The sequence below is a fragment of the Bos indicus x Bos taurus genome, chromosome 10 (genome assembly GCF_003369695.1).
Source record: "Bos indicus x Bos taurus breed Angus x Brahman F1 hybrid chromosome 10, Bos_hybrid_MaternalHap_v2.0, whole genome shotgun sequence".
In the NCBI taxonomy this organism is placed as follows: domain Eukaryota; kingdom Metazoa; phylum Chordata; class Mammalia; order Artiodactyla; family Bovidae; genus Bos; species Bos indicus x Bos taurus.
The window spans coordinates 48777036-48793415 of NC_040085.1; the positions used below are offsets into that span (position 1 = coordinate 48777036).

Genomic DNA, 16380 nt, shown 5'->3' on the forward strand with positions numbered 1-16380 from the left:
ACAAATCAAGCACCTACAGTGAAGGAGTAAAATGGTTTATATAGTTTATGCCAAAGAAGTCTGGTAAACTCAAATTCTGTTGCATCATTCACCTGGAAATCTTGTGCAGTGCCTTCATTTTTGATGTTTCAGAGGAAGTTAACAAAGTCAATCTTTTTTTCTTTCCTCTGCCCATATCATATTTTGGGATATTTGAAAGAATTTCATGAGGCTGCAAAGGTTGAGCTGTTTCCTAAGATTCAACTTTTCTGTGTCCAACTTTTCTGATCCCCTAGTTACTCACAAGATTATTTTTTCTAATTGATGTTAATATCCTGAATCTGAAACCAACAGGGAAAAATAAGAATAGTGATTCTGTTTTTTTCCAGTAAAGCAGTTTAGTTCCAATTGAACAGGCAGTTTCAACAGATGGCAGCTGAAATATATCTCTGTGTAGTGTGATTTCAGAGTTTAAAGAATTGTATAGGCTATCATTGGAGAAGGAAATGGCAAACCACTCTAGTATTCTTGCCTAGAGAATCCCATGGACAGAGGAGCCTGGTGGGCTGCTGTCCATAGGGTCACACAGAGTCGGACATGACTGAAGCAGCTTAGCACGCGTGCATGCATTGGAGAAGGAAATGGCAACCCACTCCAGTATTCTTGGAGAATCCCAGGGACAGAGGAGCCTGGTGGGCTGCCGTCTATGGGGTTGTACAGAGTCAGACACGACTGAAGCGACTTAGCAGCAGCAGCAGCATAGGCCATCATCTGTCACTGCTCATGCTCTGTGTTGAAGATGTATCAGAGTAATTGCATTTGTGAAAATGTGCAACATTCTTACACATTTTCATTCTTTTATATCTAAGATTTCTTTTTCCTGGACTGGTCTTTCCTTTGATTTGGCTTTACCTTCTCTAGGATGTTTCTTCTGACCTCCTTGTCTCTGTTTAAGCCAATTGGGTCTCTGTGTCTGAAAGACCTTTTATGTATTTTATATTACATAAATTATCACACATTATTAATTTGCTAATCTCATTTCCCCCAAATATTGTTTATTGAAACAATAAAACAAACTCTCTTTCATTTCTGTGTTCACTTTACACATTTTTTGTTGTTTAGTCGCTAAGTCATGTATGAATCTTTTGTGACCCCCATGGACTGTAGCCTGCCAGGCTCCTCTGTCCATGGAATTTTCCATGCAAGAATACTGGAGTGAGTTGCCATTTCCTTCTCCAGGGGATCTTCCTAACCCAGGGATCAAACTTGTGTCTCCTGCATTGGTAGGTAGGTTCTTCCCACTGAGCCACCAGGGAAGCCCACTTATTTTGAATAGTGCCTGCCATAAGTAGGTGTTCAATAACTGAATGAAAAAATTTCAAATCTTCTCTTCCACCAGCTTAGCAGTGAGAACTAACATTTCCCCAGGTTCTAAGCTATTAGTTGAAGTAACAGAAAAGTAAGAAATTTCTCATCAAAATCTTGTTCAATTCAGTTTTTCTAATTAGAATTCCTGTGTTCCTTTGTCTGGGTAAATATACTCAGTAGACAAGTTGAAATCCTGAAAACATTTTGAAGTTTTGGAACTACATGAGCTAAATAAAGCTAGGTATAATAAAATGCTTTCTACCATTTATTCTGTTTTGAACACATTTTTATTTAAGAAGTCACTGTCATTCACTTATCATTTGAAATGCTTTATTTGTCAAAGGTATTTTTAAAAATTACTTCAAGGCTTTTTTATATTTCAAATTAGATATCCTAGTTTAGATTTAAAACTCGTTTTTCCTGAATACATTTTCTCTTTAAGAGTAACATACTTTCATAGAGTGTGTTGAAAATTAGGGAAGTCAAGGGTTCTTGTTCTGTCAGGTGCAGTGTTTAGAGTATTATTTTGATAAAATCCAGTCGCTCTGATATGACTAGAAAATACTTGCTCCCTTGGAGTATAATAGCAGGGGAAAAACTGTGGCATAGGTAAAAATTCACCGTAATTACTTGAATTGGTTTTATACATAATCATCTTAGGTTTTGATAGTGAGGTAGTCGTATGGAGTGTCTTTGGATCCAACATACATGAAAACACCGGATTGCCAGGATTCACACAGGGAGGCAGTTCAGGTTTCATTTCTGTGTCTGAATTTGAAGCTGAAGTACTTTTCTTTTCCTAAAAGATAAATGCATAAAATAATTATCAATTACACAGTTGTGAAAAAAAGAAAACAATTATTTAAATTAAGCCCTAACCTTTTTTATACAACTCAAAAAAATTGACTGAAAAAGATCAAAGACTTGAATGTAAGATCTGATACCATAAAACTCCTAGAAGAAAACACAGGGGAAAAGGTCCTTGGAGGTGGCCTTAGTAATGATTTTTGGATATGGCAACAAAACTACAAACAACCAAAGCAAAAATCAACAAGTGTGGCTACAACAAACTAAAAAGCTTCTGTACAGCACAAAAACAGCAGAATGAAGAGGCAAACTTGGAATGGGAAAACATATGTGCAAACCATGTATCAGATAAGGGGTTAACTTCTAAAATACCTTAAGAACTCATACAATTCAGTAGCAAAAAACCAAGCAATATAATTAAATAATGGGCAGAGGATCTGAACAGACATTTCCCCCAAAGATACATAGATAACTAACAAGTACATGAAAAGATGTTGAACATTCCCAGTCATCAGAGAAATGCAGACCTAAACCACAATATGATGTCACTCCACACCTGAAGAATGGCTATTATCAAAAAGTTAAGAGAGAATAAGAGTTGAGGATGTGGAGAAAAGGGAACTGTTGGTGGAAATGTAAATTGGTACAGCCACTATGGAAAACAGTGTGGAATTTCCTCAAAAAACTAAAGATAGAACTACCATATGATCCAGCAGTTTCACTTCTTAGATATCCAAAGAAAATGAAATCACATCTTGAAGAGATATCTGCACTCCCATGTTCATTGCAGCATTATTCATAATAGCTAAGACATGGAAACAAGTATCCATCAACAGATGCATGGATGGAGAAACACACATACAGAATGGAGTACTATCAGTCATAATAAAAGAAGAGCCCTGCCATTTGCAGCAATATCGAGGACCTTGAAATCATTATGTTAAGTGAAGTAAATCAGAGAAAGACAAATGCTGTATGATCTCACATATATGTAGAATCTTAACTACCATTCTGCTCTTTTTTTTTTTTTTATCAGGGGCTGGGTATGGGGGTAAATGGAGAGATGATTGATGGTCAAAGAATCAACTTTTTTTACAACTTTCAGTTGTAAGAAGAGTAAGTTCTAGGGACCTAACATACAGTATGGTTACTGCCATTAACAATACTGTATTTGAAAGTTTGAGAGTAGATGTTCTCACCACACTCACACACAAAAATTTGTAATTATGTGAGGTGATGGATGTATCAGCTAATCATACTGTGTTAATCATTTCACAATATATATCAAAGCATCAGGTTGTACCCCCTAAACTTACACAAATGTTATATGTCAGTTATATCTTAATAAAGGTAGAAAAACAGAAGAAAACAAAAACTTAGCCCCATCTACTCTCCTTTTGGGAGTCTTTTCTCTTGAGGACATTGAAGAGTAGCCATTATATTATAATGGCTTCCTGGGACTGCAAGGACATCAAACCAGTCACTCCTAAAGGAGATCAACCATGAATATTCATTGGAAAGACTGATGCTAAAGGTGAAGCTCCAGTACTTTGGCCACCTGATGGGAAGAGCCAGCTCATTGGAAAAGGCCCTGATGCTGGGAAAGATTGAAGGCAAAAGAAGAGGCCAACAGAGGATGAGATGGTTAGATAGCATTACTGACACAATGGAGATGAACTTGAGAAAACTGGGAGATAGTGGAGGACCAGGAAGCCTGGTGTGCTGCAGTCCATGGGGTCACAGAGAGTCAGACACAACTTAGTGACTGAACAAATATATATATATATATGTATATATATATATATATATATGTATATATGTATATATACACATACATATATATGTATGGGCTTCCCTGGTGGCTCAGATGGTAAAGAATCCATCTGCAATGCGGGAGATCTGGGTTCAATCCCTGGGTTGGGAAGATCCCCTGGAGGAGGGCATAGCAACACACATCAGTATTCCTGTCTGGAGAATTTCCATGGACCGAGGAACCTGGCAGGTTACATTCCATGGGGTCACAAAGAGTCAGACATGACTGAGTGACTAAGCACATATATATGTATATTAAATATATATATATTTCAATTATATATGTCTGTACAGAGCAAACTTTTCAAAAGTATGTACAAGATAAGTTTTAAAAATCCCGTACTAGAACTATGAGAACTTATAAAAATGTGTAAATTATAGAATAAGATGCAATAGATCATAGTTCAAAGAGGACGTACAGTTGAATTTTAGAGTGAAAAAATAACAAGATAAACAAACATTCAGCAATCTGAACCTTGTGGATCTTTGCTTTGTGTATTAAGCAAATGATTCCACAACAACTAATTACAATTGTAAATGCTATGAAGAAAAAAAAATTCAAGGTATTTCTGAAGACTCAGGGGGGTTCTAATCTAGTGTGAGGGCCTAGGAAGGCCATTCTGGTGAAGTGTCGTTGAATCTAAGACTGGAAGGCAAGGAAGGAAAAGATAGAAAAGGGCACAGAGAAAATGCATGGCCCAAGTGGAGTGAAAATGGCTTAAGATGAGGAGAGAGGGGCAGGGGCAGAACCTGAAGTGTCTGGTTGACTGTGTGAGAAGTTTGGATCTTTATGGTAAAAGCTATGGAAAGCTATTGAAGAGTTTTAAAGAGAAACATAATTTTTAGGACGATTACTTGGCTGTCAGAGCCTTGAATGGATGTGGAGAGGAGCTTCAGTAATCCATGTGACTGATGATGATGATTTATAGAAAGATGGTGGTACAGAGAGGCTAGGAAATAAATTTGAGACATATTTTGAAAGTAGAATCCATAGGACCTGGTGACTGATGGATGTGGATGGAGAGGAAGAGGAACATATCAAGGAAGACCCCCAGATTTATGGACAAACATTTGGGTAGATGGTCATTTGCTACAATTTGTAACTAACATACATAATAAATTCAATAAATATTCAAAATAATTTAGCTATTTGGGGGAGGAGGGAGCAAGACAGTAAAAAGAATGAATACAAAAGTGATATTTTCTAGCACATGAACATAACATGCTTTATCTTCAGTAAAGTCATGTCCATTAAAATCAACAAGCTTCAATCATGAAGGTGAAAGAATTCACATGGAACAGACTATACGGACCTTATTTATCACTCATTCAACAAATAGTGAGTACCTACTGTGTGCCGGGCATTGTTAGATGCTGGAAAAATTGTGATTAAAAATCTGAAGTTCCACATTTTATTGTATAGGAGATAAGCACATAAGAAACCAGCTCAATAATGTTGGGAAATTGGTTAGTTATTTTTAAAAAAGGTAGGTCTTCGCCTCCAAAATTAGGTGTCACCAGTTCTAGGTTCTGATGTTGCCAGTAATAAAAGCTGCGTGACTTTGATGAAGTTACTTCGCAAGGATTCAAATTCCTTGTCTATAAATATAAAACAGGAGATGGATTAGATAGGTTTGTTTCCTAATCTGAGGATATAGATCAGATCAGTCGCTCAGTCGTGTCTGACTCTTTGCGACCCCATGAATTGCAGCACGCCAGGCCTCCCTGTCCATCACCAACTTCTGGAGTTCACTCAGACTCACGTCCATTGAGTCACTGATGCCATCCAGCCATCTCATCCTCTGTCGTCCCCTTTTCCTCCTGCCCCCAATACCTCCCAGCATCAGAGTCTTTTCCAGTGAGTCAACTCTTCACATGAGGTGGCCAAAGTACTGGAGTTTCAGCTTTAGCATCATTCCTTCCAAAGAAATCCCAGGGCTGATCTCCTTCAGAATGGACTGGTTGGATCTCCTTGCAGTCCAAGGGACTCTCAAGAGTCTTCTCCAACACCACAGTTCAAAAGCATCAATTCTTCAGCACTCAGCCTTCTTTACAGTCCAACTCTCACATCCATACATGACCACAGGAAAAACCATAGCCTTGACTAGACGGACCTTTGTTGGCAAAGTAATGTCCCTGCTTTTGAATATGCTATCTAGGTTGGTCATAACTTTCCTTCCAAGGAGTAAGCGTCTTTTAATTTCATGGCTGCAGTCACCATCTGCAGTGCTTTTGGAGCCCAGAAAAATAAAGTCTGACACTGTTTCCACTGTTTCCCCATCTATTTCCCATGAAGTGATGGGACTAGATGCCATGATCTTTGTTTTCTGAATGTTGAGCTTTAAGCCAACTTTTTCACTCTCCACTTTAACTTTCATCAAGAGGCTTTTTAGTTCCTCTTCACTTTCTGCCATAAGGGTGGTGTCATCTGCATATCTGAGGATATAAGGGCTCTCCAAATGTAGCCATAGGAAAGTGATCTTCAGTTATTTGAAAAACATGAATGAAGAGTGTACATTTACTTGTGATAAGGTCCTTAAAAATGCATTCTGTGGGGTCCATGTCAGCATAAGCAGTTTAAAAAAAACCCCAAATTTGGTAATTTCTGAAATACTTAACATCTAAGTCCTTTCAGATCAGAATTTATATTATTATAATCTAACCTTATAGAGAGGTTGGCAGGGTACAGAGCGTGCGTGCGTGCTAAGTTGCTTCAGTCCTGTCCGGCTCTTTGCAGCCCTGTGGACTGTAGCCCACCAGGCTCCTCTGTCCGTAGGGATTCTTCAGGCAAGAATACTGGAGTGGGTTGCTGTGCCTGCCTCCAGGGGATCTTCCTGACCCAGGGATTGAACCTACCTCTTGTTTGTCTTCTGCATTGGCAGGCCGTCTTTTTACCACTGGTGCCACCTGGAAAGCCCCAGGGTACTGTAATTGTGACTTTTTAAGGTTGAATTAAATAGAAGGTTGCTTATATGCATTACAATTCTTTTTCTTTGAAGACTTTATAGTAGATTATTGTGATTCATGAGGCTCAGACCCTTTAAGAATTCTAAATTCTTAAAACTAGCAAGCATAAAATCTCAGTTTCTCCAACTCTAAAATGGAGGAAAGAATATTGGCCACATTGTTGTGTCAGGATCAAATTTGGGTCAGATTAGCTTGGTTTCTCTTAAAATAACCCAGCTTACTCTGAATTCCTGGGTGATTCCACTTAGTATCTCAGCAAAATTGTTTCCCACCATCAAAAACCTATTTGTTTTGAAATCTTTAGTTCTAGTCTGCAAATGTGAAGTATTTGCTCCACCTTCTTTTTATAGCTTCAAATTTTAGACCTATATATTATTTTATATTCACATTTAATGGATCTAATTTGAGATACTAAAATTCATAATCCACTTGTTCACATTTGAAGAAGTATGATAGTATTAGGGGAGCAGCACAAGGCGAGAACTCTGTGACCTACATTTCAATCCTTTATCATCACTGCACCTTTGTTTTTATATTGTCTGTAAAACTGGTTAAAAAATTTTGCTATAATTCCTGTGGTTGGAAAGTGAAAGAAAATCAGATGTAAATGATACATTACTATATAAATGGAACCAATTTTTATCATTTTTTCTTTTGCAGGTATACCTCAATGCATATGCACCATTTTCCACAATTCAGTTCTGAAATTTACAGGTTAAGAACATTTACACTAGTATGCTCCCATTTACTAACACTTATCATCTTGTAGGAAGCTGGCAAAGCTGGAAATAAAACTCATCAGATCTTGCTATTTATCCTTTTTAACACTGCTTATTAAATTGTTTTAAATATCCAGAGCAGAGACATTGGAGCAGAGTAAGTTGCCAGAATGTTATGGCATTCTGACAACAGGTCACTTTGTCTCAAAATGTCAAGGTTCCCACTTTTCTTAAGTGGGAGGTGCTGCCTTGTGACTTGTGAGAGAAAGTACCAATCCTGATATAATTTATGGACACCAGTCAGGTTGCCCAGGGCAACCTCACTCACAGAGGTTGTGACTTTCAAATTACCCTCTACAACTGGCTCTGAAATTCAGATCAACTTTGACTCCACAATGTAATAGAGAAAACAGAATGTAGTCAAAATAGAAGACAAATGAGCTGAAAAATTTTGTTGGCATTATCTGTACCATACAATCTGTAGAAGTTACTGTCCACCTAAATCTTTTGTACCTCCAGAACAATTCACAAATGTTTATGGACTTTGAAATAAAATAAAAATACCCATTGCTTTTACTTTATATCCTAGGTCCTCACTGCAGCTTTCTTATTTAGGTTTAGCCCTCTTCAAATCTGATATTCTTGAAATGTGGAGTTCAAAACGGATACATTAAAAACAAAACAGCCTAATAGAATAATAAAAAGATTAAATTCTCTACTAGATTACACACTGAGTCAGCGACTGTTAGTGAAGGATAAGAAGGTTAATGAAAATTATAAATGAATCTTTTAAAATCAATTAAGTGCCTTGAATGAAATCTACAAATAAATGGTGTTGGCTTTCTTACTAATTTAATACTCAGGCTCTCCTAGAATTAGAGAAGACTAGGCCACTTTGACTTTTGCAAGTCTTTTGTTATAAACACACATTTTTATAAAGATAAATAAGCCATTGAAATAAAAATGCCCATTATAGAAGCTGTAATTATAACATTAAAAGTGCTTTTTCTTCTTTGGTTTTGGTTTCACAGTTGATGTTAATCACAGTAACACCAAAAGCAAAAAATTCCCTAAGGCCTAATTTTTAGGCACCCTTTTGTTTCTCCTCAGGCCCAAGCATCCTACTTGCTCATGTTAAAAAAAAAAAAAAAAAAATTGGCCACAATTAGGGACAGAGAATTAAACCTTAACTTTCTACTGTTTCTATCAACAGTGATATAAATGCATCATATTCTTTCGCCCCCTCATATCCTTTTTTGAACAAGACAATGTAAACATGTGAATTAACAAGGAACATTTTTCTTGTTCAAAACCATCACCCCGTTTTGCAGTGGGGTATGAGTTGCATACCATCCCCAATCATCTTTATACCTTCAGAGGCAATTCCGGCTTAATGCAGTGTATGTTACATCTGTGTAGTCCAGTGATTGCCTACAAAAGTGGTTTTTTTGGAGCGTGGGGTGGGTGCGAATGCGAGGTGCCCAAAATTTATAGTAAAGAGTACCAACAGTCAAAAACATCCAGCCCTCTGCCCATACCCACCCAGTCGCACTCGGTCATTCTCGATGTCTTCTTTATTTTTTCCGCAAACGCAGTGTTTTCCTGCAGCTGATGGCAAAAAGGCCAGGGAGCACCGAGGGGACGCGGCTCTTTTTCTACACCCAATTAAAGCAGCAAAGAGCTGGTGAGCGGTCGGCTGGATCAATACGCATAAACTAATCCGCCTAATCCCAGGAGCGGTCCTCCAGGGTGGAATCCTGCCAAGTGGTTGTAGCAGCCCGTCTCCATAGTAACCGGCCGCGGCGCCACTCCAGCGCCGGGGCCCGGATGTTGTCAGGATCTCGGCCGCGGGGCCCAGCTTCCAGCAGCTTCCCGGCGGCCCGTTGCGCTCCTCTTCGGGAGTCGTAGTTCTTCACTCGGCCGCCGCCGGGTATGAGGCGCGGACCAGACTACGAGTCCCGGCATGCGCCGCGGCGCCCCGCCGGCCGCCGCCTCCCGGCTGCGGACGCCTGTGAGCAGGTTGTTTTTATGAGAGGCGTCACTGCTCTCGGAGTTGTGACCGCCGCCACCGCGACAGCCAGCGCCGTCGGGCGGAGGTGGCGCTGCCCCTTCAGGTAAGGTCCTGGGCGGGTTTGAACCCAGGGAGGGGAGTCCGCGCCGACTGTCGCGGTTCTTGTGTCAGTCGTCTGGTGGAAGTATTCGTGGGGTCTCAGCTGAGGGGAGTCTTGACCCTTAGGCTCTCGGCGTTTGCTGTCGCCTGGGTGGCCCCTTCAGAACGCGGGGCCGCAGTCCCCGCGGCGCAGCAGATCCCCAGGCGTCCGGTCCGGTGGTCCTGTATCCTCGGTTTCCTGCGTGCAGACGCGAGCGGAGCGCCGGGGTTGTAGGGGAGCCGTTGGTCCGGGGGACGCACCCGCCTTCTTCCACTGGGCTGGCTTAAGGCTCTTCTCGGTCCTGATTGATGAGAATCCATATGGTAAGATGTTGTGTGCGTCACCCCGCCGGGTTTTCAGCCAGCCGGTCTTTTTTGGTGACATTTGAGCCTTGTGATGCCAGGAGCAGAAAGATTAAATAATGCATTTGAGATTTCTGCTTGTGCGCCAGTCTGATAATCATCAAATCTCCCTGCCTTCCCCTCCCCCGCCCCCCCCCCCGTCCCCTTCCTAATCGATAAGCACCCACCGTAGCGTCAGTCCACACCATGTCTTGTACGCGTTACCTGTTTATTTTGTTTCATGAGTCCAACTTTTTGCCATTGGGAGCGCCAATTTTGACGAACTCGGCCAATTAGGCACTTTCTTGAGCGGGTGAAATTGGTGCTGCTTCAGTCTAGCTTTATTAAGAAATAGAATGGAGCCTTCTTGTAGCTAGACTAGGTAATTATTTTAGTACCGCAAATTTTAGGAAATTTGCCTCCAGTAAGGTCACATCTACTGAATAGTACTTGAAACGTCGTTATTAGCGCATCACTTCTTTGTGTCAAGTTTGAATCTTATTAGGCCCCGCATTTCTCAGGGGGCTATTTATCACATCTCGGACACTAGTGTGAATGGTTTACAATTCTTTTCTACACTATGGTCATAAAGGGGAAGGGAAGGGAGAAAGTGAGGGGATTATTTTTAATCCTTTACCCCAACCTAAGGATTGGCTAAGAATTCGAATAAAGTTGCTATGAATATATATAAAAAAAGAATCCATTAAAAATCGCTCTCAAATAATATTTAAGCGTGTGGGAAATATTAGTTTTTAAATGAAAATAGATTAGAAAGTAGTGTAATTCTAATTTTGTTTACTAAACTATAGAACTAGAAGTGGTTATATGTGTTTTAGAAATAAGACTCAGAGTCATAGTTATGAAAGTGATTAGATGATGCAACTACAATTTTTTTTTACATTTTCTAGTATTTTCCAAATTTTCTATAGGCAAAATTTAATTTAAAAAAGGGATACAGATAAAGCAATTCCAGTTATGTAAACTCTTTAAACATTAATTTTAAAAAGAAGTAACGACAAACAACATAGGCAGAGCCCCTGTTACTGCATCCACAAACTATGAATAACAAGTTTAAATGTCAGTTAGTTGTGGAGAAATGACAAGAAATGCTTTGGTTGGACTGGAAAGGAAAACAAAACAAATATGACACATTCTCAGCATTTGTACATCTTATCTTGATCTGTTTTTATTTTGGACAGTAAAATCAAAAGACAAAATTCCTTAGTTTTCTTCAGTTAAGGCAGTGCAGTCTTGATTATTCCTGTAACTCAAGGTGACAAAGCATGGGCATGTTAATCTGAAAAGATCTGGATATAGCAAGATTTTTTCATTTATCATTTGCCAGTGGAAATAAAGAAGTTAAACATTATTATAAAATAGGGGATGTTAAGCTTGTTTTCATTGAATCATTTTAAGCACTGTGTTTGATACGCCTGATATTTTGGATTATGTTTTTGTTTCATTTTCTATTATGATTATGTTGGATATGGATGGTAAGTTGCATGTTTGGGCCACACTTTGTTTTCTGTTCTAAAGACAGGGCTGCATTGTTCTTTGAGAAGAATAGTCTGTGTATTTTTGCAGTTATCAGTCTTGAAAAATTGGGGTTTACCTCAATTCCAAGTGTTCATTTATTCTTAATAAAATATCCATTCTACAGCTTTTTTTTTTTCCCCCCTTTTTTTAAACTGTAGAAGTCATACTTTGTTTTCTTAGATTCTTTTCTTTGGAGCGTTGTTTCTTTCCCCAAATTTCAGTTTCTTGTCAGTATTTTGTATTGGTTTGTGTGTCTTGTGCCCTGTGTTAGTTCAATACCTTGTTAAAAATTTGAGTTCCTTTACATGGCATAAGAAACATTCATAATTGCTTAACTTGTCTGATTTACTAACTGGTTCTAGATTATAATATTGTATTTTTATGCAGGTTAATATTTAAAAAATTATGTGAGTTTGAACTGAGATCTTAGAAGTAGTAGTTTCTGACATGTAAAGAATATGGACACAGTGTAAGGCCTGTTAAGCCCAGAGTATTTTAAAACAGAAAATGCAGACTCATCTAACAATGTAGAACTAGTAGAGGCTGAATTGTTTTTGTTTTCATGTGTGGTTAAAGTGAGGAAGTTGCCATATTGTAAGTAATAACTTATATTTTCAAGAATCTTCTTTCTGGGAGTTGTGCAATTTTTCTTTTTTGTAATAAATTTTTTTTGTAGTTTTTAAAGGTTACTTTCCATTTATTATTACAAAATACTGACTGTATTCTCCGTGTTGCACAGCACATCCTTGAGTCTGTCTTATACCCACTAGTCTGTACCTCATTCCCTTACCCCGGTATTGCCCCCCTCACTAGTTCTCTATATGGAAGTCTGTTTCTTTTCCTGTTAAATTCACTAGTTTGTTATGTTTTTTATATTCCACATGTAAGTGATATCATACCATATTTGTCTGACAATTCTGCAGTCTTGATTAATTTAAAACAGTTAAAAAATATGAGTTTGTTTCAAAGGTCATGTTTATTGTATCAGATGAACTTGAAAAAAAATCTTAACAGTTCTAAAGTGAAATTTAGCTCTATAATGGGAAGACTGCAACTAACTGATTTGATTTAGAGGATTTTTTTAAAGGGTGTTTAATGTATGGAAACCTGTGTAAGGGCTTTCTGAAGGAAGTATTAGCATGGAAGTCAGAATCTAATTTTTCTTCAGTATTTGCCCATGAAGCACTTTACTAAAATCACTTCTGGTTCATGTTGCCAGCATGATGAAATGTGAAAAAAGAATTGGATTAGGAGTCAGAATGTTTAATGATGTTGACAGTAATTCAGTTTATGAATCTGTAGTTTCCAATTTTATGTTATAAATAATAGCCATTGCCACATTTCATGGCATATTCATGAAAATCAGATCAGGTATAAAAATCATATTACTTTGTGTCAGAGTGATCTACCAATGCAAAGTATTATTGGCTTTCGTAAGTAACATTTACATAAAGCATGTTATACATTTGAAATGTGATGACTTAATGTGATACACACTTTTGGCTGACAAGTTTGATGGAAAAAAGTCAAATGATATCTTCATTTGACTTTTTGGTAGTGCTTTTTGGCTTTTACTAGGTCGAAGGAAACCTGGCCCCTTTCCTGACTGTGACTTTGCACTTTGCTGCATTAAAGGTCCTGAAATAGCAGTGTGATTTTATGGTTGGGCCTTTAATTTTGGTTTTGAATTATTTTAATTGCGCATCTAAAGTATAAGGAAGATCATCAGTGTGACTTAACAGTAGGAAGCGAATGCTGTTTTTAATGTTCTAAAATGGTACTGTAAGTTGATTTCATGAGTAGTAAGCCTACATTGAATGTCAAATCCCAGGTCCTCCCAGAGATGCATGACGTGTGTGTAAGCATTTATCTTTGAGGGAGAGGAATAGTTTAGAGCTTGGACACCTCCTTCTGGGGACATCAACCCTGTCTGTATGTGACCGTTGAGATTAACATCAAGTTTGGTTGACATACAGAGCATTCAAGTCTTTTAGAAACTTATAAATCAATTCTGAGGACTTTATGAGAACAAATATAAGTGAAAGTAACAGTGGGGGTATACTTAATTGTCTATTATATACTTAAAAAAAATGGAAAACAATAAAAATATATAAAATCTCTTTGGGGACTTTTCTGGTGGCCCAGTGGTTAAGACTCCTTACTTCCACTGAATGGGGCATGGGTTCCAGCCCTGGTCGGGAACTAAGATCCTACTTGCTGCTAGCATGGCGCCAAAAAATAATCCCTTTGTTTTCAATCTTTCTGGCTTTTTTTTCCCCAACAGAAAAGTAGAAGAGAATTGTAAAAAAAAAAATTATGACAAATTATCTTTTTTGTGGAAAGTATGTTAAAAAATAATAGATATATGATTAATACATACATTTTAACAAGTAAAAACTTTTTTTTAATTGAGAGTAGAAGAAAACATCAAGCTATATAGTTCTACTTATTTATCTCTGAAAAGGGAAAAGGAGTCACCAGGGACTTAACAGTGTCCAAGTGAGGGCAGTATGGAGCTAGTCAAGCTTTTAGATTTACTCTTGGTTCTTTTAGCCTTTTTCAAAATTAAGATGTAACAATTCTGGAAAGTTAGGATTCTTCTCAGAGTCAGAAAACCTGGTGGAAAGGATATTTCCATATTAATCAGTATCGTAATTTCCTTCCAGCATTTTGAATCCATGTTGTTTACTACTTTATTTCAAACTTTTTATCAAAGGTGTAGCTTCTTTATCAAAGGTGGAGGCAAAAGGGGATACTTCTGTCTTCAAATATAGTAGTAGTTGCTTTTGTTTCCCCATTTGAAGGATATTACATCATAAAAGGAAACTTGTGAAGAAATTGTATATTGGCTCACTTCTTGCAGAATTTGTTTTGTAAATCAAAAAGTTAACCTGTATTATAACAGTATTGCTGCCTATTTCTGGGGTGGATAAAGTGAAATTCTTAATACTATTCCTATTGGAGACTTATCTCCAGATGCCTGTCTTTAGCAACAGATTTCAGTGTTTAAATGAAATTCACTCCATTAAAACTAGGAAAGCCTGTTTGCTATGGAGTGGTTATCTTTGCATCCACTTAAAAGATGAATGTAAACAAGAGGAAGGACAGCCATTGGATCCACATCTTGATCCCATAGTTACTACACTGTGGACTCTTCAAAGCTCTGGGTTATGTTCTTTTTTCTCTAATATTAGTTTTCCACAATAAACTTCTGATACCTCAGATATAAGTATTTTAATATGATTCCCTTAAGTCCTTTAACTTGTCCTGAAAAGACTGGTCCTCCAGAAGATGATTAGATTTTGCTTCAGTTAATCATTTACTTAGTATTGGGCTGGTTTTTTCATTTTAAAAGATGTCCCTTTTCCTGCTGGTTATGAAGGTAATAAATAGCTTATTGAAATTTAGCAGACATATTGCATGTAATTTTTTTTTTTTTTAGATTTGAAATACACTCTTTAAAATTTTAACTCATTTAAAGCATATAAATTAGTATCAGTAGGGTTTATTTTTCTTTAGCATATTAACCTGTTTAATCTTTGTTCATCATTTAGGTGTTAAAGTAATTTGGCTTCTCTTTGTGTATCTTTGCTAGTAATGTTGAACATTTTTCCTTATAAGCTATTTTAGTGTCTTCTATACATTGCTTCTATACATTGCTTCGGAGAAGGCAATGGCACCCCACTCCAGTACTCTTGCCTGGAAAATCCATGGGGTCGCAGAGAGTCGGACACGACTGAAGTGACTTAGCATAGCATACATTGCTTACTCTTGTTCCTTGTTAAATTTTCTGTTCAGTTTTAAACCTTTTTTCTTACTGACTTATTGGTGTATTTTAAATGTTTTAAAAACTCTGTTATATATATGTTACAAATATGCTTAGTATTCATTCTTACTTATATGACTTTTAAAATAAGTTTATGATTTTTGTACAACGGAAAACTTCTCCTATATAGTTTCTAGGTTTTGTGTAAAGCCTAGAAAAAGATTATCTTTAAGATTTTAAAACTTTTCGGTTTCGAGTCTTTTTTTTTTTTTTTCCCTGTGTTTTTATCTTATATGTTTAAATCTCTGGGCTGTATTTTTGCCAGGCGGTCTTAAGGTTTTATGAAGCCTTACATTAATAATGCTGAACTTACACACGGCAAACTGGAGAAATGACATCAATCTGAAAGCCTTTTGCAACATCACATTTATGAAGTCTAATTGAGATTATATTTCTGAGTGATGCAATTTGGCAAAAAAAAAAAAAAAAAAACCTGATTTCCCCCCCTTCGGGAGTCAGGAGAGGGAGAACAGTGAAATTTACTTTCTTTTTAAATTCAGAGGCATTTTATGTGAAAATGACTCCTATCTTTTGCATCTCTTTCATCCTCTACCTTTCACAAAAACCATAGAAAGCTTTTGTGCTGTTGTGAGCATCCAAAATGGCAGCCGGTGCTTGAGTTCATATGCAGGATTGCCTGTGAGATCTTTCTTCTCTTGCTGCTGCTTGGAAGCAGCTTTAGTTTGGCCTGTACATGGTGAAAATATGCTGCAGGATTTATCTGCTATAACAGTTAAAATGCCATACAAAAACTCAGTCTATTTCAAATAGAGAGTTTACTTGACCATTCTAGCCAGTAAGCTTTGGAATTAGCTTTGCTAGGGTGACAGCACAAAGGCCAGGCACTCCTAGGTTAGGCTTATTTATTGTCGGAG

At 37.6% G+C, this 16380-nt stretch overlaps 3 protein-coding genes across 9 annotated transcripts in view; 2 read left to right on the forward strand and 1 right to left on the reverse strand.

Annotated features, from left to right (window-relative positions):
- DNAAF4 (dynein axonemal assembly factor 4) overlaps window positions 1–9327 on the forward strand; it is an 84444-nt gene extending 75117 nt beyond the window's left edge. The window contains exon 10 of the transcript XR_003513115.1: window positions 9248–9327. The gene's annotated coding sequence lies outside the window, so the exon portion shown is untranslated. The remainder of the gene's footprint in view (window positions 1–9247) is intronic.
- C10H15orf65 (chromosome 10 C15orf65 homolog) lies at window positions 1661–9493 on the reverse strand. The gene is made up of 2 exons (XM_027553951.1): window positions 9195–9493; window positions 1661–2146 (listed from the first exon to the last, which is right to left on the reverse strand). The coding sequence occupies exons 1-2, from the start codon at window positions 9210–9212 to the stop codon at window positions 1802–1804; spliced, it is 363 nt and encodes a 120-aa protein (XP_027409752.1). The 5' UTR covers window positions 9213–9493; the 3' UTR covers window positions 1661–1801.
- CCPG1 (cell cycle progression 1) overlaps window positions 9377–16380 on the forward strand; it is a 42324-nt gene continuing 35320 nt past the window's right edge. For 4 of the 7 annotated variants that reach the window (XM_027553944.1, XM_027553939.1, XM_027553943.1 and 1 more), the window contains exon 1: window positions 9377–9766. Coding sequence is in view for 3 of the 7 variants with exons in the window: in XM_027553941.1 (XP_027409742.1) it covers window positions 10111–10125 (15 nt within the window). In the remaining 4 variants the exon portion in view is untranslated. Of the gene's footprint in view, window positions 9767–10105; window positions 10126–16380 lie in introns of those variants that run through there. The other 3 variants (XM_027553937.1, XM_027553938.1, XM_027553941.1) reach the window with 2 other exon arrangements.